The 22,054-nt window shown below is 57.8% G+C and overlaps 4 protein-coding genes across 11 annotated transcripts; 3 read left to right on the plus strand and 1 right to left on the minus strand.

The window, feature by feature from the left end:
• The first annotated feature begins 66 nt into the window (after positions 1 to 66).
• Positions 67 to 6,978, plus strand: HSD17B1 (hydroxysteroid 17-beta dehydrogenase 1). 2 transcript variants are annotated; one of them, XM_045888892.3, is made up of 7 exons: positions 67 to 370; positions 477 to 644; positions 775 to 954; positions 1,078 to 1,171; positions 1,655 to 1,832; positions 1,923 to 2,265; positions 6,840 to 6,978. In XM_045888892.3, the coding sequence occupies exons 1-6, from the start codon at positions 121 to 123 to the stop codon at positions 2,145 to 2,147; spliced, it is 1,095 nt and encodes a 364-aa protein (XP_045744848.1). In that variant the 5' UTR covers positions 67 to 120; the 3' UTR covers positions 2,148 to 2,265; positions 6,840 to 6,978. The 2 variants fall into 2 exon arrangements, with proteins under 2 accessions (XP_045744848.1, XP_064439366.1); XM_064583296.1 differs by lacking the exon at positions 6,840 to 6,978 and having other exon boundaries at positions 450 to 644; positions 775 to 1,171; positions 1,655 to 3,930.
• Positions 6,959 to 10,957, plus strand: COASY (Coenzyme A synthase). Its single transcript, XM_045888882.3, has 10 exons — positions 6,959 to 7,093; positions 7,534 to 8,244; positions 8,872 to 9,086; positions 9,339 to 9,470; positions 9,609 to 9,798; positions 9,897 to 9,961; positions 10,148 to 10,232; positions 10,403 to 10,500; positions 10,591 to 10,737; positions 10,839 to 10,957. The coding sequence occupies exons 2-10, from the start codon at positions 7,545 to 7,547 to the stop codon at positions 10,887 to 10,889; spliced, it is 1,683 nt and encodes a 560-aa protein (XP_045744838.1). The 5' UTR covers positions 6,959 to 7,093; positions 7,534 to 7,544; the 3' UTR covers positions 10,890 to 10,957.
• Positions 10,958 to 11,732: 775 nt separating this feature from the next.
• Positions 11,733 to 17,978, plus strand: MLX (MAX dimerization protein MLX). Of its 3 annotated transcripts, none has more exons than XM_045888883.3 (8): positions 11,733 to 12,185; positions 12,541 to 12,577; positions 13,014 to 13,103; positions 13,384 to 13,490; positions 13,749 to 13,848; positions 14,062 to 14,161; positions 14,517 to 14,718; positions 15,492 to 17,978. In XM_045888883.3, exons 1-8 carry the CDS (start codon positions 11,733 to 11,735, stop codon positions 15,546 to 15,548), a joined length of 1,146 nt encoding a protein of 381 aa, XP_045744839.1. In that variant the 3' UTR covers positions 15,549 to 17,978. The 3 variants fall into 3 exon arrangements, with proteins under 3 accessions (XP_045744839.1, XP_045744841.1, XP_045744842.1); XM_045888885.3 differs by having other exon boundaries at positions 11,733 to 12,023; XM_045888886.3 differs by lacking the exon at positions 13,014 to 13,103 and having other exon boundaries at positions 11,733 to 12,023.
• PSMC3IP (PSMC3 interacting protein) lies at positions 16,168 to 21,742 on the minus strand. 5 transcript variants are annotated; one of them, XR_010408705.1, is made up of 9 exons: positions 20,688 to 21,740; positions 20,494 to 20,594; positions 20,199 to 20,288; positions 18,121 to 18,232; positions 17,274 to 17,419; positions 17,102 to 17,155; positions 16,921 to 16,980; positions 16,724 to 16,840; positions 16,168 to 16,321 (listed from the first exon to the last, which is right to left on the minus strand). XR_010408705.1 is itself a non-coding variant. In XM_064583300.1 (8 exons), exons 1-8 carry the CDS (start codon positions 20,719 to 20,721, stop codon positions 16,268 to 16,270), a joined length of 651 nt encoding a protein of 216 aa, XP_064439370.1. In that variant the 5' UTR covers positions 20,722 to 21,742; the 3' UTR covers positions 16,168 to 16,267. The 5 variants fall into 5 exon arrangements, 3 of the variants coding, with proteins under 3 accessions (XP_064439370.1, XP_045744843.1, XP_054366782.1); XR_010408704.1 differs by having other exon boundaries at positions 16,724 to 16,980; XM_064583300.1 differs by lacking the exon at positions 16,724 to 16,840 and having other exon boundaries at positions 20,688 to 21,742.
• Positions 21,743 to 22,054: the final 312 nt, after the last annotated feature.

The following is a 22,054-nucleotide window of genomic DNA, read 5'->3' on the forward strand; positions in this document are numbered from 1 at the left end:
CCCAGGGCACTTAGTGCCCACATGAGAGCCCACATCTCCTAGTTGCAAAGCTTTGCCCGGCTTCTGACCAGCCACTGAAGAAGGGGTATTCCAAGCATCTCTGCCTTGACCAGCAGCAGGATGGGGAGAGTAGGCCCCAGACCCGAAGGAGGGCTCAGCCTTGAGATTAGGCTGGAGACACAACAAGGGGTGGGGACCGGGCAGGGGCGGAGCAGAGCAGGTGGTAATCTAGCTCAGAGACCCGAGCCTTGCACTCCCCACACTCCTCTCCCCATGGACCGCACCGTGGTGCTCATCACTGGCTGCTCCTCCGGCATTGGCCTGCACCTGGCCCTGCGTCTGGCATCCGACCCCTCGCGGAGCTTCAAAGGTATATGAGGGGCTGGGATGGAGAGAAAGGAGCAGCCCAGATCCAAGGGGACCCAGGTAGGGGTAAGCAGGGAATTCAGATCCTCCTCTTCTTCCGGTACCTCCAGTGTATGCCACGCTGCGGGACCTGAGGGCGCAGGGCCCGCTGTGGGAGGCGGCCCGGGCCCGAGGGTGCCCTCCTGGCTTCCTGGAGACATTGCAGCTGGACGTGAGGGACGCAGACTCTGTGGCCGCTGCGCGGGCACGCGTGACCGAGGGCCGCGTGGATGTGCTGGGTGAGCCTCCCCGCAACACGTGTGCAGGAGCCTTTCCGGCGCTGTGTCCAAACCAAAATGTCCCGAGGCCCAGGGACCTACTGGGTCCGAGGACAGAGAGGCAGGCAGGGCCCGACTTCTCTCCCCTCAGTGTGTAATGCGGGGCGGGGCCTGCTCGGGCCGCTGGAGGTGCATACGGCTGGCGCCGTGGGGTCCGTGCTGGACGTGAACGTGGCGGGGACGGTGCGGACACTGCAGGCCTTCCTGCCCGACATGAAGCGCCGCCGCTCGGGACGCATACTGGTGACGGGGAGCATGGGCGGCTTGATGGGTGCGTGGAATGGGGCGGGGCCAGTGGGAGGGGCGGAGCCTGGTGGCAGGGCCACGGGCTGCAGTGGGCTCCTGGTGGGAGACCCTCCCAGACGCGCATCCAAAGCCTCTTCTCCCCTCGAAGGGCTGCCGTTCAACGCCGTTTACTGCGCCAGCAAGTTCGCGATCGAAGGTCTATGCGAGAGTCTGGCGGTTCTGCTGCCGCCCTTCGGGGTCCAGTGAGTCACCGCTCCGCCCCCGGGACCCCTGACCCCTGACTTTGGGAACTCCAGCACCCTGTCCTGTTGGAGCCTCTCTCAGGCGTTCTCCCTGGCCCCTCCCCACTGCGGCTCACATTTACTGTGTGCCAGGGCACTTGCCACTCGTTACCGCACCTCTGCTGCCATCCAGCTGGGAAGCTCGGCCCGAAGAGGTTAGGTGACTGGCCCAAGGTCACACAGTAAGGGAGCCTGCCACGTTGGAATTCTGATGCAAATCCTCACACGCCCGAATGGCTGTGGGGAGGGGCGCGGGGGGGGAGGCAGGGGTGCTTTTCGGGCAGTGAGCCCCTTTTCAAAGGCTCTGGTTACTCGGTGCCCGCCACCGTCGCACAGACCCCCGCCCCTCCTGCCCCGCCCTGCCCGCCTTGCCCTGACGGGCGGCGGGGCTGGGGGTCCCGCCCGCTGGCTGCGCCCCCGCCCACTCGCCCCTCTGGCCCGCAGCGTGAGCCTCATCGAGTGCGGCCCGGTGCGCACCGCCTTTCTGGAGAAGCAGGAGGGCGTCCCGGGAGGGGCGCTGGACGGCGCGGACGCCGAGACCCGGGTCCTCTTCTCCCGCTACCAGCGCCATTTGGAGCGGATCTTCCGCGAGGCGGCGCAGGACCCGGAGGAGGTGACCGAGGTAGGCGCCGGGCGCGGCCCCGGGACCAAGGACGGCGCGCGGGGGGTGGCGGCCAGCCCCCGGCCAGCGCGCCTCCCTCCGCCGCCGCAGGTCTTCCTCGCCGCGCTGCGCGCCCCGCGTCCCGCGCTGCGTTACTTCAGCACCGAGAGCTTCCTGCCCCTGGCGCACCTGCGCCTGGCCGACCCCAGCGGCTGCAGCTACGTCGCCGCCATGCACCGCGCGGTGTTCGCCGACGAGCCCGCGGAGGAGGAGACGGCCTCGGACCGCGGCGGCCCAGTGCTCTGCGCCCCTCCCGCCGCCGCCGCCCCGCAATAAAGTCTTGGCCCGCCGCTGTCTGCCGCTCTCTCCTTTGTGCCCCAGGGGCGCGCGGCTCCGGGGGACGGCGCCAGGCGGCCGGCTCACCGCACCTGTGCGACAAGTGGCGCGTGCACGGGTGGGTGACCTGGAAAGATCATGGTTAGCCCGGGTTATGCCTATGCGGAAACCGAGGCCCAGAAAGGGGAAGGAGCTAGTCCGCGGAAGGGCAGGGTGGAGAGTGGTCCCTGGAGTCTCACGGGGTGTCTGCAGCAGGAGTTAGGTGGACCTGGGAAGGCGGAGAGTAGGGGTATGACTTGACCCCCACTAGTCATGGGACCTCAGGCAAGGGCCTTATCCTGAGTCTGTTTTTTTTTTTTTTTTTTTTTTAAGATTTTATTTATTTATTTTACAGAGAGGGTTAGCGAGAGCAGGAACACAAGCAGGAGGAGTGGGAGAGGGAGAAGCAGACCCCCCACTGAGCAGGGAGCCCGATGCGGGGCTGGAGCCCGATGCGGGGCTCGATCCCAGGACCCTGGGATCATGACCTGAGCCGAAGGCAGATGATTAACGACTGAGCCACCCAGGCGCTACTCTCAGTCTGTTTTCTTATCTGTAAAATGGGTATAAGACCTATGTCATGGAGTGTATGAAAGGATTAATTGAGGTAATGTCTGGAAGTGCTGGGATAGAGGTCTTATTATTTTCTTTTTTTTTAAGATTTTATTTATTTGACAGAGAGAGAGAGAGGACAAGCAGAGGGAGTGGCAGAGGGAGAGGGAGAAACAGGCTCCCCACCAAGCAGGGAGCCTGATGTGGGGCTCCGTCCCAGGGCTCCAAGACCACGACCCCAGGCGAAGGCGGACACTGACTGAGCCACCCAGGTGCCCCTGGGATGGAGGCCTTAACAGCAGGCACCGCTATTATTACTACTACTGGGTGTGTCACTATTGTAATTGTGTTCCTGTGTGGAAGCCAGATGTGTAAAGAAGAAACAAAGCTAAGTGAGTCAAAAGGATACAGCTCCATCCTCCTCTGTTCCCCTGCCCTAGACAAAACTCAGCTGGAGGGATCCTCACCAGCCCAGAAGCTGCCACTCACCAGGAGGTTCAGCTGAGGCTCCAGGCCTGGTGGGTCGGCCCAATGGGCTGTCCTTCCTGAAGTCAGGGGAAGGCGCTGGAGTGGCAGGAGCCAGTGAAAGGGCCAATCTTCTAGGGTGCTGAGGTGGAGTGGAGAATAGGTGGAGACTAGGCCCGGGGTTGCAGGCAGAAGGATAGGTGTGCCCAGGAGATGGGACTGGGGAAGGGACTAGGAGACGGGGAGGGAAATGACCATTTGGAGTGGCCAGGGGCCTGGCTGCTGGAGTTTTGTGTGGAACCTGAGGGGGGGCGGGGAGGAGGCACCGCATCTTGGCACGCTGCTACCTCCAGGTAGTGGTCTGCTCTGGGCCGTTGGACTGCTGGCCGCTTCTGCTCCTGGGACAGGGGACCTCAGCCAGCTCATCCCTGCCTATCCCCCTGCCCTGCTGGCCCTGATGGTTCTGCTGTCCCTTCAGGATCCAGAAAGGCCACAGAAGTGGAAAGGGCCAACGTGGCATGAATCTCTGAGACATAGGCCCTGCTCTCAGAGCCCAGCTCCTGTCCCCCAAGCTGCTCTTTTGCACCCCTGTGTGAGTGTGTGTATGGATGTGTGTGTATGCGCGTGCTCACAAGGTCACCCCTGGGAGGTGGGGACACGATGAGAAAGGCAAAGTGTAATCCCTCCAAATTACATTCATACTTTTTTTTTTAGATTTTATTTTTTAAGTAATCTCTACACCCAGTGTGGGTTTTGAACCCACAACCCCGAGATCAAGAGTCCCATGCTCCACCGACTGAGCCAGCCAGGCTCAGTTAGGTTGACTTGGGAAGGGGGAGAGTCAAACTCTTAATAGTCTCATGCAGTCCCATGACTTTGAAGACCATTTATATGCCGATGAGCCCCAGCAAAGTCTCCAGTATCCCCAACTCCATTGTTTCCCACAAACTCCAGACATACATCTCCAACTCCCTACTCAACATCTCTTCTTGATTCCTAATAAACTTAATGTGTCCAAATGCCAAGTCCATTCCAGCCCCACCACTGCTCTCGCCTGTCTACTTTGCTTCGGTATTTGACAACTGCATTCTTCTTTCTCGCTCATCCCTCAACCAGTTCATCAGCAGGAACCTTCAACCTTCAAAGCAGATTCGGAAATCACCCTGGTCTATGCAGGCACCATCTCCTCATCTGGATTATTGCTGTAGTTTCCTAATTGGTTTCCCTGATGCCACCCCTGCCCACCAACAGGAAAATTTCCACAGAGCACCCAGAATGACCTTTTAAAAATTAAAGTTATTTCATGTCTGTGCTTAAAACACCTCCTGTGGTGTTTTTTACTTTAATTTTAAGTAAAATCCAAGGCTTTTGCCCAAGACCTCCAACACGTTCTTTGATCTGGCCCCCACCTCCTTTCTGACTTTACCTCTCACCACTTCCCATCATCTGATTCAGCCCTGCTGGCTTTCTGCCCCAGGACCTTTGAACTGGCTGTTCCTCTGTCCGGTTCACTTTCCCTAATCTCTGATTATTCTCTTCTTCGAGGTCTTTGCTGTTTCCCTGGACAACCTTATCTAAAATAGCATTCCCTTCCCTCCACTGTAGTCCCCTTACCTTGTTTTATTTTTCTTCATGGCACTCACCATCAATAGATGTGTTATAGATTTATTGACTTACTGACTTTATTGTTATACATTTATAACTTTTACCACCCCATCCCAAGACACACGGGAATCTAAGCTCCAGGGGAGGCCCTTTGTTTTGTTCACTGGTTGATCCCTTGTACCTAGAATCATTCTTGATCATGGGAGACACTAAATTCACATTTACTGAATAAAAATGAGTGTTGGTTCACAACCTGGGCAGTTCTCTGGGTGAAATCTGAAACTGGCCCCTGTACACAGAGGGCAAGGAGAGACAGAAGAAAGAAGCAGACCACTCCAGATTGGTAGGTGATGGGTTTCATAAGCAAGCGAACTGACATACGAGACTTGTCCTGGGCGGTGCAAGATCTCTGCACTTGCCCACCAGAATCTTAAAAGTTTATATAGAAGCCTTCAATAGGTTCAGTCACCTATAATGTCCAGATGGTCTCAACAACATGCTCTCTCAAGGCTCCCACTGTGGGAATATTCTGACAGAGGAGGGGGCGAGGAACCTACAATTGCCTAGGTCCAGCCTGAGTCAACTGGCAGTCACATTTTCTTGATGATCTCCTCCAACAGTGACTCTGTGTGGGACTGTGCTCTGATGTTTCAAGGTACTTCCTGAGAGTCTGTAGTTTGTTTCTTCATTTTGGGTCCTCCCTTTAAAAATCCAACCTAAGGGGGCGCCTGAGTGGCTCAGTTGGTTATGCCATTAGGCGTCTGCCTTTGACTCAAGTCATGATCCCAGAATTCTGGGATCGAGCCCCCATCGGGCTCCCTGCTCTTGGGGAGCCTGCTTCTCCCTCTCCCTCTGCCTGCTGCTCCCCCTGCTTCTGCTCTCTCTCTCTCTGTGTCAAATAAATAAATAAAATCTTAAAAAAATAAAATAAAATCCAACCTAAGGTGTCTCCTGCCATAAGCCTGGCCTCAATGCCTTTGTGGCTCTGTAACTCTTCCAATCCTTAACTCCAGGGGCAGATCCAGGCTCTGTGGGGCCAGAGGCTTATACACCTTTGGGACACCTCTTTATTTTTAAGGAATTTATTTTTAGGTAATCTCTACACCCAATGTGGGTCTTGAATTTACAACCCTGAGATCAAGAGTTGCATGTTCTATTGACTGAGCCAGCCAGGCGCCCCTTGGGACACCTTTTTAGGGTGCTGGGTGGCTCAGTCGATGAAGCGTCTGCCTTCAGCTCAGGTCATGATCCCGGGGTTCTGGGATGGAGCCCCAAGTCTGATTCCCTGCTCAGTGGGGAGCCTGCTTCTCCCTTTCCCTCTGCCCTTCCCCCCCTGTTTTGCTGGCTGTCTCTCTCAAATAAATAAATAAAATCTTTTTTTTAAAAAGGAATACAAAACAAACCCCCATAATTATGAAAATGAGCATTTGTTTAGTTTGGGAAAATAAACCACAGCACATTACTGGAATCTTTGGAAATTGGTTTCCCTCCCTTTTGAGATCTCTGTGGACACTTTATTTGAAATATCTCCTGATGGCAACCTGGCTTCCTCTCCCCAGGGAGACTACCAATTCCAGCCTTTCCCGCCCCAATAGCTTCACAGTAAACCCTTGCCACTAGGTCTCCCCCTCCTCCCTTTTCTCCTGTCTGGAGACCATCCTCTGGCAACTCTACTGAGCTGCCATGCAGAGCTCTCCTCCTCTCTCCCTCAAACTGGTTCTGGGTGGTGTGGAGAGCTCCCCACAGAGCCACAAGACCTCTGCCATTACTTCCTTATATGTTCCTGGAACATAGAGGGCCTCAATTTCCTCAACTGTGAGATGGGGACTCGGACAGAGTTGTCCTGTGGCCTCCTACAGGAGGATCCTCGGACTGGGAGGGCGCCAGGAGGGCTGCGGGGACTCTGAGTCCTGATTTAAGTGCCACCCTGTGACCCCCACCTCTGTAATTTATTAAGAGGAAAGCCAGGTGTTAGTTCTGCCTTTGCCGCTGTCTCCTGGGTGACTGGCTGAAGCCGTTCTCTTTTCTCAGGGTCTAAAGGACATCCGCAAAAACGCTTTCAGGTCCGCCTTGCCCTCCACGCTCCAGATCCCTGTCCGCTGGGATCTGGAAACAAGGCTTCACCCACCTCCCTAGCCTCTGAGTTCGGCCCCGCCCCCTCGGCCGGCCTCGCTCCACCACAAAGTCTCGCGAGATCCCGAACCGAGCGGAGACTTTGGCCTTCCTGCCGTTCCGTAGCTCGGAGAGGCAGCTGCTGAACTAGTGTTTCCGGGTCGCGCGGCCAGGTAAGCCTCCGCGGATGCGCTCGCGGAACCTAAGCCCAGCGGTCTCAGTAAGTAGGGGACCGATCCGAGCCTGAGCGTTTTCCTCTAGTCCCCTCCTTCGAGTCTCTGAAGACCCGGGTACAGCCTGGCAGGAGGGCCCAGGATTTCTGGGTCCCCAGCCTTAGGACTCAGGGGCTCTTGTCCAGCCTAGTTTCCCCGCCTAGGATTTCGATTCAGTTCAGCGACTTCACCGCTCCGTCTGATAATGTGGAAACCGCGGCTTAGGGCATAGCCCCTAGGCGCCGTGTAGCAGGCCCCGTGCCCTTCCCCGGTTTCCTCTGGATCAGCACAGACCCCCGTCCCTGCGCCAGGTCCCCTCCCTTGGGTCCAAGGCCCCAGTTTTCAGCCTCAGCCACATAACCCCTCGGTCACCCACGCCTCGTCTCCCTGGCTGTCCGCAGGCCTGGGCAGCATGGCCGTATTCCGGTCGGGCCTCCTGGTGCTGACGACGCCCCTGGCCTCCCTGGCCCCTCGCCTGTCCCCCATCTTGACCTCGGCGGCCCGGCTGGTGAATCACACGCTCTATGTACACCTGCAGCCGGGCATGAGCCTGGGGGGCCCAGCTCAGCCCCAATCCAGCCTCGTGCAGGCCACGTTTGAGGTCCTGGATTTCATCGCACACCTCTACGCTGGCGCCGACGTCCACAGGCACCTGGACGTCAGAATCCTGCTGACCAATATCGGAGTCAAGAGCGCCTCTCTCCCTTCCCTGCCCAACTCAGTCCAGAACCTGGCCCACCCACCGGAAGTGGTGCTGACTGACTTCCAGACCCTGGATGGAAGCCAGTACAACCCGGTCAAGCAACAGCTGGAGCGTTATGCCACCAGCTGCTATAGTTGTTGTCCCCAACTGGCTTCGGTGCTGCTATACCCCGATTATGGGTCCGGAGAGCTGCCTGTGGAGTCCCTGGATGTCCCCTTACCCTCCACCATCAGGCCAGCCTCCCCCGTGGCCAGGTCTCCAAAGCAGCCAGTGCGTGGCTACCACCGCGGGGCTGTGGGTGGCACGTTTGACCGCCTGCACAATGCCCACAAGGTGCTGCTCAGTGTCGCGTGCATCCTGGCCCAGGAGCAGCTTGTGGTGGGAGTAGCAGACAAAGACCTGTTGAAGAGTGAGTGAGAGAGAGACCCTGGAATAGAGCAGGGAAGACCCTCAAAACTCCTTAACCTCGCCCCCAGTTCATGACTGAGGAAGAGTGGGGCCATCCTTTACTTCCCACCCTCCCAAATGTCACAGCGCCTGGCACTCAGTCGGTGCTAAGGAAATTATGTTAAATGAGTAAGTGTAGCTTTCTCAGTGTGTGGTCTAGTCACCACTCAAATCAGAATTCCCCCAAATGTGGAGCCAAGGAGTCTGCACTTTTAAGAAGTTCTCTGGTGATGAACCCTAAAGATTGAGACCCTGGCAATAAATGGATGAGCGGGTTCTAGGTAGTTGTGCCGGAGACACAGCAAGAGGGGACTCGTGCTTGGGTGGCTCTTGGAATTCTTCATCTGACTCTGATGCGGGCACTGCTCATTCTCTGGGCACAGGCCAGCCCCTGTCATGACTGTTGTGCTCGCTGGCTGCCCCCTCTTCATAGTTCCCCTGACACAGACCACTTCCCAGCTTAGCCCTTTCTTCCTGCCACCCACCCCCATCTGGAGATTGGATGCCTAGGGTCAGTCTTCCCCAAACTTGCCTATACTTTTCCTCCCCAATAAAAAGATCTCACTGTTCTTTTGGGCTCCTTCCCCAGGCAAGTTACTCCCTGAGCTGCTCCAGCCCTACGCAGAACGTGTGGAACATCTGAGTGAGTTCCTGGTGGACATCAAGCCCTCCTTGACTTTTGATATCATCCCCCTGCTGGACCCCTATGGACCCGCTGGCTCTAACCCCTCCTTGGAGTTCCTGGTGGTCAGCGAGGAGACCTGTCGTGGGGGGATGGCCGTCAACCGCTTCCGCCTTGAGAATGTAACCCCTGAGGGAGACTGGCAGAGGGAGTGGATGGGGTTGGGGAAGGCCATGTGGGGGACTGTTGGAAGTGGGAAGAGAGGGCTTAGGGTGGTGAGGAAGAGGCAAGAAGGAACTGGTTCCCAGCTTGCCCTTGGACGCAGGCTCTACCTGTGGAGTACCTAGGGGAGGATACGGGGGTGGGGGGCAGCTCAGGTGTAACTGTCATCCTGTCCCTCCTTCCCTCTCCTCACCCCTCCTCTTTTACCGCAGGACCTAGAGGAGCTTGCCTTGTATCAGATCCAGCTGCTGAAGGACCAAAACCACAAGGACAATGAAGAAGACAAAGTCAGCTCCTCTAGCTTCCGCCAGCGAATGCTGGGAAACCTGCTTCGGCCCCCATATGTATGCCTGCCCTCCCTCTTCCCCCCCCTCCCCGTCTTGGGTGGGCTAGAAATGCTGGAGAGTAAAGACTGAAGAATTCAGTCCCAAGCATGAGTCTGAAGACCCTAGTAACTGGGGTTCCCTGTCCTCCACCTTCAGAAGAGGCCAGAGCTACCCACACAGCTGTACGTGATTGGGCTGACGGGCATCAGTGGCTCCGGGAAGAGCTCAGTAGCTCAGCGGCTTAAAGGCCTGGGGGCGTATGTCATCGACAGTGACCAGCTGGGCCATCGGGCCTACGCCCCAGGTGGTCCTGCCTACCAGCCTGTTGTGGAGGCCTTTGGAACAGGTAATACGTGGGGGGGGGGGGGGGGGTAGGGCTGGAAGTGGCCTGAAGTGAGGAGATGGCCTGGCCTCCTTGCCCAGTCCCGTGTCTCTGTCGTCCAGATATTCTGCATAAAGATGGCATTATCAACAGGAAGGTCCTAGGCAGCCGGGTGTTTGGGAACAAGGTAAACACACTCCTGTCCAAGAGTTTCTCAGCTGCTACTAGATGCAGAGGTTGGGACCCAGTGGACCTTTCTGGTCTGGTCCAGTGTGCCACTTTCCACTCATCTGTTCCCAACCACCTCCTCCCTGGGGCTGGCTCCATCTCCGAGGGAAGGTAAACTGTCCGCGTCCTCTGTTCCCCTCCTCAGAAGCAGCTGAAGATACTCACGGATATTATGTGGCCAGTTATCGCAAAGCTGGCTCGAGAGGAGATGGATCAGGCTGTGGCTGAGGGTGAGTGGGAGGGAGCACGGGAGCAGCCCAGAGGGACATTAAGCAGATTCTCCTCCTGGGAGCTTCCCCACCCCAAGCCAGACCCTCTACTTCCCTTGGGACTAGGCCTCCTTGGCTCTCTGATAGCGAGTGGCAGTGCGCTGCTGGCAGTGACTGGGGTCTCCCCACAGGAAAGCACGTGTGCGTGATTGACGCTGCTATGCTGCTTGAAGCTGGCTGGCAGAACATGGTGCATGAGGTGTGGACCGTTGTCATTCCCGAGACTGAGGTATCTGGACCCCATCTCCCGCCCCAGCCCCGCTGCACACCGCAGCCCGCTCTGAGCTAGAGCGCTGACCCGTGCTTTGTCTGTGTCGAGGCTATACGACGCATCGTGGAAAGGGACGGCCTGAGTGAGGCTGCGGCTCAGAGCCGGTTGCAGAGCCAGATGAGTGGGCAGCAGCTTGTGGACCAGAGCCACGTGGTGCTGAGCACCTTGTGGGAACCGCATGTCACCCAACGCCAGGTTGGTGCTGAGGGAAGGGCTGGGTTGTGGGGAAGGAGTCTCCGGTGGGTGCCTGCCTGACCCTGTCCTCTCTTCCTGCAAACATTCTGGCCCGCTCAAAGGTGGAGAAGGCCTGGGCCCTCCTGCAGAAGCGCATCCCCCAGACGCCGTAAGGCCCGTGGCTGACGTTGAGTTCTCTGTGGGGCCCAAGTGGCCCCTGGAGCTGCCAAGAGATTCAGCGGTGAGGAGGAAGGGGGGCCTCAGGGCTCCTCGTGGTTGGGCCTAGAGGGCTCTGAGCCAAACTGGGGAGCGCAGGGCTGGGCCTGGCGGACACACGAAGCCTACCCAGCTTGCTGGCGTTTGGCCATCACCGAGGATGTGGCTCGTGGGGGAGCAGGCCTCTGTGGCATTCCGTGCCTACTCCTGCCCACAGTGCCTGGTGCCGACGGCCGACTGTGGCCAGGGCAGACACTGCAACTTGTAACAGAATTAAAGATGACTGTTGCCGGGTGCTGCCTGTACGGTGTCTGCTTCCTGCCCGGATGCCTCTGGCTATCTTTGGAAGCCTTGAGCTGGAAGCCAGGAGTGCAGTGGTTAACAGCTTGGCTTTTGAAGCCAGCCAGACTGAGGTCAGCCTTGGTCCTGTCACGGGTAGCTGTCTGCTTTGCGAGAAGCTACAGACTTTCTAGGTTCCTCAGTTTCCTCATCTGTAAAGTAGCGTAAGTTAGCCAGCAGGCTCTCTGAAAGCGTTTCTTCCACTGGTCTCCTGCCAGACGCCTGGCTGCGTGTTGGAGGACCGGCCTTCCAGAAGCCAGGCGGGGCCTCTGCCCTCACGGAGCGGGCAGGCCGGCGGGGTCGGCCCAGGTGGCCAGGCCTGCGCAGCCACCGGGCGGGCTGCCTGCAAGGGTGGGGGTGGGACACGCGTCCCCGGGAGCCGTCTGGGCCCGCACAGCGCGTGCACACAACTATCGGCAAACCGTTCGGACGAGCCCTTTGAGGGGACCCCATTTTACAGAATGTACTTCACGTCGCGGCAGCAGGGACGCCCACCCCGAGGGAGGGCAGAGAAGACAACCGCGTCCGCTCCGACGCCAGGGTCCCCTGCCCACGGGTTCGGTGTTTCCGGGCTGCGCATGCGCGCCCCTCGCCCCGCCCTCCGCCTCCGGCGCGTGGGTTGGTGGGTTTGGGTCACGTGGATGCGCCTCGCCTCTTCCTCGCGGCAGGGGGCCCGCCCGCGGGCTGGTTTCCGGTTCGGTGGGTCGGAGATGACGGAGCCGGGCGCCTCTCCGGACGACCCCTGGGTCAAGGCAAGCCCCGCGGGCGCGCACGCCGGCGAGGGGAGGGCGGGTCGGGCTCGTGCACGTGGGGGGGCCGGAAGACGAGGGGATTCCTTGCAGTCCCCAAAGGTCCCCCCGCCCTCCGGGCCCCAGGGCTGCAGAGAAGACAGCTCTCCCCCCGCGCGTGCCAAGGTGGGGAGACAAGTGACGCGTGTGTGCACGAGTGTGAGGGGGCAGGGTTTGGGGGCTGGGGAGGCGCTGGAGCGGGGGTGGGGGCAGACGGGGTGCTGCGGAGGGGCGGCGCTCCCATGGCCTCTCCGCTCTTGGCTCCCGGGGCAGCCCTGCAGTCGCCTGCGCACCCCAGGGGGATGTGTGCGCTCTGTGTGTGTGTACACGTGTGTACGCCCGCGCGCGTGCATCCCGCAATTGCCTGCGCACCCTGGGGGGAGGGTGTGTGTGTGGGGGGTGTGCGCGCGCGCGACGCGCGTGAAAGGAGGTGCGGTCCCCGGGCGGAGGTCTAATGAGCTTCTCCTTTGCTCTTTTGCAGGTGGAATATGCCTACAGCGACAACAGCCTGGACCCCGGTGAGTGCCTCCCCCACCGTCTCCGGCTCCCTGGTCACACTCCCGCTGCAGCCCTGTAGATTCCCGTGGTCTCGCCAGCCACACCTCTGAGCACAGCCCACTGTCCCGGGACAGAGGGAGGAGCTGCAGGACGGGGGCAGGCAGCATAAAGCAGGGAGGCGATGACAGTAGTGAGCTAGCCACTCCCTCCCCGTCACGGTGCCCGTCTTGTGAACCAGTGGTGCCAGTGCAGGCCCACGGAGCAGTGTGGACACCAGGGACAGGAGCACTGCAGCATGGCACAGCAGGAAGCGGATGACCCAGTATGGGTGGCTTTTGGGTTGAAAGGGAGAGGTCAGCATTTAAGGGTCAGGAAGCCATTGTACCCACAGGTGCCTCTGGGTCTAATAGTGTTCCCCGGCCCTACCCCTTAGTGATTGGGACCTCTCTTTTCCAGGGCTTTTTGTAGAAAGTACCCGAAAGGGGAGTGTAGTGTCCAGAGCTAATAGCATCGGTTCCACCAGTGCCTCTTCCGTCCCCAATACAGGTAGGCAGCAACATGCCCTCACCTGGGGGGGGGGCTCAGAAATACCATCGTTTTAGTATATTTCCTAGACAGGAAGCTCCAGTCATCCACATGCGGGTGCTGGAGGCCTAGTGTAAGCCACAGGCTCTCCCCATCTCTCCCCTCATCTAGGACATTAGGCTCTTCTGGCCATTTGCTGTCTCTGGGTACTAGTTTTTTCTTCCCCGCTGGGGCAAGGTGGGTTAGCTGGGGCCCACTGGGCCTCAAAATGACCTCTTCCCGCCCCCAACTTTGAGCGTAGATGACGAGGACAGCGATTACCACCAGGAGTCCTACAAGGAGTCCTACAAGGACCGGCGGCGGCGAGCACATACACAGGCTGAGCAGAAGAGGAGGGACGCCATCAAGGTGACTGGGGAGGCCTGCAGCTCAGCCAGCGCAGGAGGGCCTTATGTTTCAGATGCACTCTGCCCCGACCTCATCAGATAGCCCAGGCATCCTTGCGGGCAGCTCATCTAGGCCCCGGACATGAACACCTCCCTCCTTCCAGCACCCCCACCCCTTTGGTTTGAGCATGGAACTCGGTTCTCGGAGAGAAAGCTTGGAGCCAGTTTGCCTTAATCCGTCAGAGTTAAGGAAGCCTGGTTTCCCCTCCTGTCTCCACAGAGAGGCTATGATGACCTTCAGACCATCGTCCCCACCTGCCAGCAGCAGGACTTCTCCATTGGCTCCCAAAAGCTCAGCAAAGCCATCGTTCTGCAGAAGAGTATGGCCAGCGAGAGCCCTGGGAGTGGTTGGGGCCAGCGGGGCTGTAGAAGAGGCCAGAGCCTTCTACCCACTCTCAGCCTGGCCCTGGTGGGAGGGGGGTGGTTATGGGAGTTGGGGACTGGGGCGGGGAGGGGAGGGAGGGGGGAAGGGGAAACAAAGTCAGCCTCGTCCTTCTGGTTGAAACTTCCTCTGTGCCCACCCCCCACCGCAGCCATTGACTACATCCAGTTTTTGCACAAGGAGAAGAAAAAGCAGGAGGAGGAGGTGTCCATGCTACGCAAGGACGTCACGGCCCTAAAGATCATGAAAGTGTAAGGGGGGCGCTGAGCTGGGGTAGCCAGGGCTTCTGAGCCAACTTCAGTTCATACCTTCCTCTTGTTCAAAGGTCATGTCAGCTACTACAGGACAGATAATCCTCTGCCTCCCTTAGGTGGCCACTTAGAGGCCGGACTCTGTCCCCCAGCCGTCCCTGACGCACAGCAGATACTCGAAGTGCCTGTGGGCTTCATGAAGGGGAGGGTGGGGAGGGGTCACCGCTTCGGTCCCAGAAGCAGTATCTAGCCGATGTTGACTACCTCCCAGCAGCTCTCCGGGAGCCCCTTCCTGGGGGAGAACCTCGGGTACCGGAGCTGCTTCAGTGCCTGAGCCATTACTGCTTGCTTTCAGGAACTACGAGCAGATTGTGAAGGCCCACCAGGACAATCCCCACGAGGGGGAAGACCAGGTCTCTGACCAGGTCAAGTTCAACGTGTTTCAAGGCATCATGGACTCCCTGTTCCAGTCCTTCAATGCCTCCATCTCTGTGGCCAGCTTCCAGGAGCTGTCAGCCTGTGTCTTCAGCTGGATTGAGGAGCACTGTAAGCCTCAGGTACGGGGCAGCAGTGGCCGTGGGGTGGGGGCGGGTCTCCTCCCCTCCCCCAGGCAAAGTGGCCCAAGTCCCAATTTGTTGAGAGAGCGAGGGCAGCAGCTTCTAGGTTTCTTGGGGGGGTGTCTCCCTTTTTTGCTTCCTAGCCTAGATTTTCCTGTTACGGTTTCATTTGGCGAGACTGATGGGGCACTAAAGTCCCGCAAGCGTCGCTCTGCCCCTTCTCAGCCCCCGCCCCCGTGTGGCTGCCCAGTGCGTAGCCCTCCTCACCCTCACCATGGCAGCAGGACTCACACGGCACGTCTGGGAAGAGTCCTGGCCGCCACCCCCAGGCCTGTTGAAGTAGTTTGCCCCAGGGGTTTGTCAATCTTTGTAACGGGGGCAGCGTGTGAATGCTGTTGCTGGGAGTCTTCTGCTTCTGAGGACTGGTTGCCTTTTCTGAGGCTTGACTTGCATCTGGAGTCTTTTTTGTTTCCTGACATTTTCTGGAAACACTTTAAGCATACTGCAACCCTGACACTCACGAACCCACCACCTAAATGTTACCATTCCCGTTTCTTGCCTTTGCTTTTCCACGTAGCCAGCTGGGCCACCCCTTTCCCCATCCTGTTGCGCGGACATTTCAGAGTAAACTGCAGCCGGCAGTGTGGCCCACGGGCTTTTCCTGTTGCGCTCTAGAGAGCACGCCTGGCCTGGGCGCGTCCCCGAGCCGGCTCCGTCCTCGCCTCTGTCCTTGCGTCCGCGTCAGCTGTGTCTCCCTCTGCTGCCCCCGCCAGACCCTCCGGGAGATCGTGATTGGCGTCCTGCACCAGCTGAAGAACCAGCTGTACTGACTGGCTCCCGGAACCCGCAGAAGAGCCAACTCTGCTTGGCCACAGAGCCACTGGGCTTCTGAGGTCGGACTGCGACGCTGCACACGGGGCCGCTGGCTCCCAGTGCTTGGTTCCCTGGCACCCCTCATCCTCAGTGGGGCTGGGGTGTTTGTTTTGTGAAAGCTTTAATTTATTATGTTGACCACAAAACTCGAGCCTACTGTCTTTCCCCCTCCCCATAAAAGTCCTCGGGCGGGGGGTCTGCTCTGGGCACCCCCAAGAGTTCCCGGCCTCTCCCTTTCTAAGCCTCAGATTTTTGCTCCTTATCTACACATACCTGGAAGCTACTATTGCATTTGGTTTGGTCTCTTGGGCCAGATTTGGGCAACATCTGGACCAAGTTTGGCCATTTTGGCAGTAGCGGGACAGGAAGAAAGGAATGCGAGGAGATATTCCCACAGCCATGAAGTGTGACAGGCCGCCTGGTACCTGGGCTCGGGCTGCCAGGATCCTGCCCTCGCCTACCCTGCCCTACTCCACTGCCTCTCCTTTCCTGCTCCCTGCGTGCTCCTGCCCTCTCTGTCCCCACAGGCAGGAGCACAGCACAGAGGAGTGTGACACAGCACTACGTATTAAAAGGTTTTTGTTTTTTTAATTTTTTAAACACCAACAGTGCAATTTTGCTAAAGTTACAATTTTGGAAAATGAACTGGGCCTCAAAACCACTCCCGGCCTTCCCGTCAAGTGTATCTGGGTCTCTGCCATCTCCGTGCCATGTGCATTTCTCCCAGGACCTGGGGCCAGGGTGAAGGGGTAGAGAAGGTATTTAAAGGCCTCCTGGGGTACAGAGCCCGGAGAAGTCCTGGGTAAGGCCTTGGGCTCCTTGAATGCTGTGTACAGTAGCCTCTCTCTACCCTGTAGCCTTCCTCAGGGTTGACATCTGGGACATTTGGTTATCCAGAGGAAATTAAGTATTTATATATCAAATTGTATTACAATAAATATTGCCAAATGCTTTCCTTTAGCGCTGTTCCAAGATTGAGCATTCAGTTCAAACAACTGGAATGCAGCCAGTGAAAGGAGTCTGACCATCCGCTGTGGGCTCGCTTGCTCCCTGCGCCCCATACTCTGGCCCCTGCCCCTCTCCCCGCCGCTCTGCCCAAAGGCAGAAAGCAGGAACAAAAAAAGCAGCCGACCTGAAGGAGGCAGCCAGCCCAGGACCTCTCTTTCCATCCCCCGTCCTGCAGGAGGACCACTCAAGGGTCTGGGAGCTTCACGTTGTAATCCTCATCTGTCTCTATCCCGACTTCCTCCTGGGGCAGGGAGACAAGTGAATGAGCCCTCCTTGGACGGAGCGCCCAGGGGAGTGAGGACGGGAGAGAGAACCACTTACAAAGAACTGCTTCTTGCTCTTGGGGTATCCTTCCAGAATTGCGTCCGACAGCTCTGTTGCCTGACAAGAAACAAAACCACCCCTTTCAGGTGGGTGGTGGGCACCGCCTGGCAGAGCCGCACTACTGGGCAGCGGTTTCTCCTGCCATTTCTCGGGGCCTGCCCGGAGCGCGCACACTCACCATCCTCTTCCGCTTCCTCCACTCCTTGCAGTACTTCTGCCTCTCGCTGTACACCTGGACGGACAACAGCTGCCTCTAGCCCCTCAGCTCGGCGGCAGGTGGGGGCCAGCCGCCTCCTTGCTCCGCCCTGCTCCCCGCGGCCCTCCCAGCTCACCCCTCCCTCCTAGCTCACCCGCTCTTTCTCTTCCGGAGTCACGTGGTTGGTGGCTGCTTTTATATTCTTCAGTCTCTCTCTGTAGCCAGCACATTCCTTCTTCAACTCCTGGATCTCTTTCTGCATCTCCGGTGTGGTCAGGGCACTAGTTAACTCCTTCAGCTCTGAAACCATAGCTCTCTGAGGTCCCTTCCTACCCCTGAAGATGGGGCTTTGTCTTTCCCAGTGGGTGCTGCCTGAGGCAGGAGACTGGGCCCCCACCTTGCTCTAGGTTCTACACACAGGGTCCAGAAAGAGTTCCATATTCTGGAAATGCTCAGCAGAGATGAAGGCTTACAGAATTACCAGTTTATTCTAGTTTTCTTTCCTCCTTCATCTACCAGTGGTGGTAAAGTGAGGTTGAACACTTCCCTGTAGCCAGTTAAAGCAGGCACAGAGGGAGTGTGGGCCCAGGACACTGATAATGTTAGGGAAAGCAAATGCATGTCTTGCCCACTTATATTTAAAAGCCATGAGCTGGGGCGCCTGGGTGGCTCAGTTGGTTAAGCGACTGCCTTCGGCTCAGGTCACGATCCTGGAGTCCCAGGATCCAGTCCCGCATCGGGCTCCCTGCTCAGCGGGGAGTCTGCTGCTCCCTCTGACCCTCCCCCCTCTCATGTACTCTCTATCTCATTCTCTCTCTCAAATAAATAAATAAAATCTAAAAAAAAAAAAAAAAAAAAAGCCATGAGCTGTTCTCTCTTTTAACATGATGCCTGTGGCAGCCGAGCAGAGATTCACTGACACAAAACCATCCACTCTGTAATTCCTGACCTCTAGACTGACCGTGACCCTAGGGGCCCCTTCGGGAGCTGCCCAGTCCTACCAGCCTCCATGTGGCGGCAGCCCTGCTGTAGGCTCTGCACCTTAGCCGTGAGGGCCACAATTTTGGCATCCAGGCCTTGGAGGTCGGCGTCACTCACCATGGCAAACTGGTCCTGCCAGAGGTGAGAGGAAAAACAAGGGGGCTGATGTGAGGCACAGGAGGGGAAGCCACATCTGGGAGCAGGGGGCAGCATCAGACACGTGCAAGAACGTGGGGCTCCCCAACCCTCCAGAGGGCCTGGGAGAACAGCAGGAGGGTCCTGTGAGAAACCACTCAGTTTAGTGCTGGTCCCAACTAACAAGGTCTAAACAAGAAGTTAAAACCCGAGGCCTGTCCTCGAGGGGCTTCAAGGCTGGCAGGATGCGAACAGGGCAGAGATCTCGGTTTAGTGGCAATACCGCTCACTGGGCTAAAGGAGTAAAGGAACATTCTTCCCCAGGTAGGGCTACCCAAGTGGCACGTTCCCACAACAGGAAGAACCGGGACAGGTACAGAGGCATGGCGGGCAGTGCTGAAGGGACTCCGGGGCAAGTCTGAGCAGCCCGTCCCCTGAGACCAGCTGCTGCCAAGGACCGCGCTGGGGCTCTGCGGGGGTCTTGTCAGTGGTGACGGGGAGCAGGTTAGGAAGAGGCGGAGGGCCAGCCTGCACGCCACGTCCTGCCAGATACAGGGTTTTGAAAACAAAAACGGATTGAAACACAGCCACGCCTGCCCGTTTACATACTGTCTCGGGCCGCTTCTGTCTACGTGGCAGACAGGAGTGGTCGTGACAGCTGCGTAGCTGTGACAAGAGACCATCTGGCCTGCAAAGCACAAAAATATTACCGGTCTGGCCCTTTACAGAACAAAATCTGCAAAATTCTCCCTTAGGGAATCTTCATTAGAGTAATCACATAATGAAACCTACTTTAGGAAAATTAGCCTTAATGGTGGTTTGGTTCAGTTAAACTAGTATTCAGTGTCTCCCGGATGTTAGCTCCTGAGGTGGGGGTGCTGAGCAAAGGAATACGAGTGAGAAGTGGGGCTGCCTTAGGAGAGCTGCAGTCCAGTGTGAAGACGTGCAGAAAGATAAACGCAATACAGCATCCCTCAGAGAGGTGAGCTCCTGAAGAAGAGGCGATTAGAGAATTCGGGGAAGGTCTCTGGAGAAGGTGATGCCTGAGGCGAATCCTAAAGGATGAGTAAGCGTTAGCTGAGCAAAGAGGCAGAAGAGGAAGAAGGGTCTTTGAAGCTCCAGGCAGAGGAAGGACACAGGAGTAAAGCTCATCTAAATGGTCTAGTCCTGGTGAATGGACCCAGAAGGTACAGTGAGGCAGGCGGCAGCCTGGGGCCGAGGCTCCAAGGACCTTTTCCCTGCTCTAGGGGGCGCTAGAGTTTAAGTCGGGCAATGGCACTATTGCCGATTAGACCCTTCTGGCTGCAGTGTTGAGGATGGCTGAGGAGGCCAGAGCAGATGTTAGGAGGGTATCAGGAGAGATGAGGAACACCTGATGGAAAGGAGAGGGCGGAGTCAGGAAGGGGGGAAACCAACAGGGCAGTGGGGAAAGGGAAGAGTGACTCACTCCCCAGTCTCTGGGTTGGGTGAGGCGCGATTCCAGAGGTAGAAGCAGGTAAGAGGAGCCCATTTAGGGAGATGAGGCATTCTACTTTAGCGATATTAGTATTGACTCAGAGAGGTCTGGAAGGCTCCAGGTGGTGGGCTGGCCCAGAGATACAAAATTAGTGTTATCTATGTCGGGAGTGAGGGGTGGGGACAGAAGGCGAATCATTTGGCAGATGGTGGTTCTAATCTAGATGCCTGGGAAAAGAAACTTCCAAGCGGGAATGGATCCTGGCAGCAGCAATTCAGGGTCTTCTGTCATCGATCATGTCCTGAATCTGGAAGTCCCACTAATCTGGGTCACAGCAAGGGGAGTACCCACCTTGATTTAAAGGGTGCCTGGGGCCCTTTTCATGGCGTAAGACAGGTTGAGTTTCATGGGGTGCCTCAAATTCTCCAGAAGAGAGTTCATTCTAGAGACTGGTTCACCTAATGTCGGGGTCTCACACGGGCGATAATCTGCACAGGTTTCCCTCACCTGGTCGGCAAAATAGATCTTCTGCTTGCCGTACACCTTCTCTTTGATTTTGCCTTGCTGGGCCAGCTGCTCTAGCGCCTTCACCACCGCCTGGGGGGGGGGGGGCACGGGGGGGACGGGCGGGCAATCAGAGGAATGATTTCGGGGGCCCAGGCAGCGGGAATTTCAGCCCCAGATCGGGAAGCGCCCGACAAGCCTTAGGAAGCCCGAGGCTAGAATGGCAGCTTCGAGAGGGCAGCACCCCAGACTGATTCGAGGGGACCCAAGGGGAGGAATCCCAGGAGAGGGTCCTCACCGCCTTGCCCAGTCCGTGTGCCCGCTGCAGGTTCCCGAACATGTCCTGGGCGCTGTAGGGCCGGTTCTGCTCCTGCAGGTACCTCAGGAGGATCCCGGGGGCTACGAGGAGACGGGACAGGGGTGGGGGGGTCGCTCAACCGACGCCTCGCCCGCCCCCCGCCCGGTCTCCCCCGCGCCCACCGCCCCGTTTACCTCCCGCCGCGGCCTCCGCCCGGCCTTTACTCATGGCCTTTCCCGCCGCTAACTCGGAAAGCCGGACGTTGCGGTTGCTCGGGGCAACGGCTGCTTCCGGCGACGAGAAGGGCGGGTCGCCAGCGTTGATTGGCGGGAGGGGACGTCTTCGCGAGGCACGAAGCAACCCTTCCCGGGCGCCGTAGTTCGGTCCAATCCGGAGCCGGGCGCCCCCCTCCGAGGTCTCAGCGGCGGAGGCGCGGCGCTAGCTCCAGAACGCTTCTACCCGCCCCGCCTGCCGCTCGGGGCGTGGGCCGAAGTCTCGAAACCCACTTCCAGCGGCGGCTGAGCTCGTGACCGTGAGCTGGGACGGTGTTCCCGGGGGGAGAAAGCTTAGGATCAGCTCCCGCTGGGCTAGCGACTTGCTCAAGGTCACAGGGTCAGTTACCCACAGGGACGTGTCCTCTCCCACGGCCCAACGTTCTTTTCGTCGATAAGTCTCATTTGTAAAATAGGAACAAGAGGTACTAGCAGGAGGGTGGTTGGGAAGACACGAAAATGCCTAAGAGCCCTGGAAGCGTAGCGCTACCCTTATTTGCGGGTTACTGAGCCTCGCACACAGGGGGCGCTCAACACGTGCTGTGGTTTGGACGCCAAGGCAAGGCAGGGTTGGGAGGGGCTACTGTTAAGCCGCAAAGCTTGTAGAAAAGTTTCCTGTTGGCCAAGTCGATCTTATGGCAACACCTGGCAGGTGTTTTCCATTCCTGCCCACAGTGGCCAATGGGACAAAGCCTGAAATAAGTGTTTCTAGTTTCTGAGGTCAGCTGAAGGCCAAAGAGCAGCTGTCCCTGCAGCTCAACCCAGAGGAGGAGCATGGTGCTACTTTTTAAAGCCTGTTACCTAAAGTCTCATTAGCCTTTGATGCAGGTACTTGTCTTCACACAGCCAGGGAACAGTATTAAGAATTAAAAACGGGGATGCCTGGGTGGCTCAGTTGGGTGTCTGCCTTCGGCTCAGGTCGTGATCCAGGGGTCCTGGCATCGAGTGCCACATCGGACTCCTTGCTCAGCAGGGAGCCTGCTTCGCCCTCTGTCTGCCGCTCCCCCTGCTGTGCTGACAAACAAAATCTTAAAAAAGGGGGGGGGGCTCCTGGGTGGCTCAGATGGTTAAGCGTCTGCCTTCGGCTCAGGTCATGATCCCAGGGTCCTGGGATCGAGTCCCACATTAGGCTTCCTACTCAGCGGGGAGCCTGCTTCTCCCTCTGCCCCTCCCCCTGCTCATGCTCTCTCTCTGTCTCAAATGAATAAATAAAAAACCTTAAAAACAACTTATTATAAAAAATTAAAAATGATGGGACTGCAGGCTAGATGCCAGCCAAGAGTGCCGGT

Source organism: Mirounga angustirostris, unplaced genomic scaffold (assembly GCF_029215605.1).
Source record: "Mirounga angustirostris isolate CCGP_5_RB_7025 unplaced genomic scaffold, mMirAng1.0.hap1 SCAF_17, whole genome shotgun sequence".
In the NCBI taxonomy this organism is placed as follows: Eukaryota; Metazoa; Chordata; class Mammalia; order Carnivora; family Phocidae; genus Mirounga; species Mirounga angustirostris.

What these genes read in the sequence shown, in the direction of transcription:
- HSD17B1 (XM_064583296.1), top strand. Translation starts at nt 121, where the DNA reads ATGGGGAGAGTAGGCCCCAGACCCGAAGGAGGGCTCAGCCTTGAGATT. An exon ending in CCCCTCGCGGAGCTTCAAAG is followed by an intron (nt 371 to 449) that starts GTATATGAGGGG and finishes CAGGGAATTCAG; the next exon opens with ATCCTCCTCTTCTTCCGGTA. An exon ending in GGGCCGCGTGGATGTGCTGG is followed by an intron (nt 645 to 774) that starts GTGAGCCTCCCC and finishes CTCTCCCCTCAG; the next exon opens with TGTGTAATGCGGGGCGGGGC.
- COASY (XM_045888882.3), top strand. Translation starts at nt 7,545, where the DNA reads ATGGCCGTATTCCGGTCGGGCCTCCTGGTGCTGACGACGCCCCTGGCC. An exon ending in TGTGGAGGCCTTTGGAACAG is followed by an intron (nt 9,799 to 9,896) that starts GTAATACGTGGG and finishes TCTGTCGTCCAG; the next exon opens with ATATTCTGCATAAAGATGGC. An exon ending in TTGTCATTCCCGAGACTGAG is followed by an intron (nt 10,501 to 10,590) that starts GTATCTGGACCC and finishes GTCTGTGTCGAG; the next exon opens with GCTATACGACGCATCGTGGA.
- MLX (XM_045888883.3), top strand. Translation starts at nt 11,733, where the DNA reads ATGTACTTCACGTCGCGGCAGCAGGGACGCCCACCCCGAGGGAGGGCA. An exon ending in CTCCCCCCGCGCGTGCCAAG is followed by an intron (nt 12,186 to 12,540) that starts GTGGGGAGACAA and finishes GCTCTTTTGCAG; the next exon opens with GTGGAATATGCCTACAGCGA. An exon ending in CGACAACAGCCTGGACCCCG is followed by an intron (nt 12,578 to 13,013) that starts GTGAGTGCCTCC and finishes TCTCTTTTCCAG; the next exon opens with GGCTTTTTGTAGAAAGTACC.
- PSMC3IP (XM_054510807.2), bottom strand. Translation starts at nt 20,721, where the DNA reads ATGAGTAAAGGCCGGGCGGAGGCCGCGGCGGGAG. An exon ending in AGATCTATTTTGCCGACCAG is followed by an intron (nt 18,233 to 20,198) that starts GTGAGGGAAACC and finishes CACCTCTGGCAG; the next exon opens with GACCAGTTTGCCATGGTGAG. An exon ending in CTGCCGCCACATGGAGGCTG is followed by an intron (nt 17,420 to 18,120) that starts GTAGGACTGGGC and finishes CTATGGTTTCAG; the next exon opens with AGCTGAAGGAGTTAACTAGT.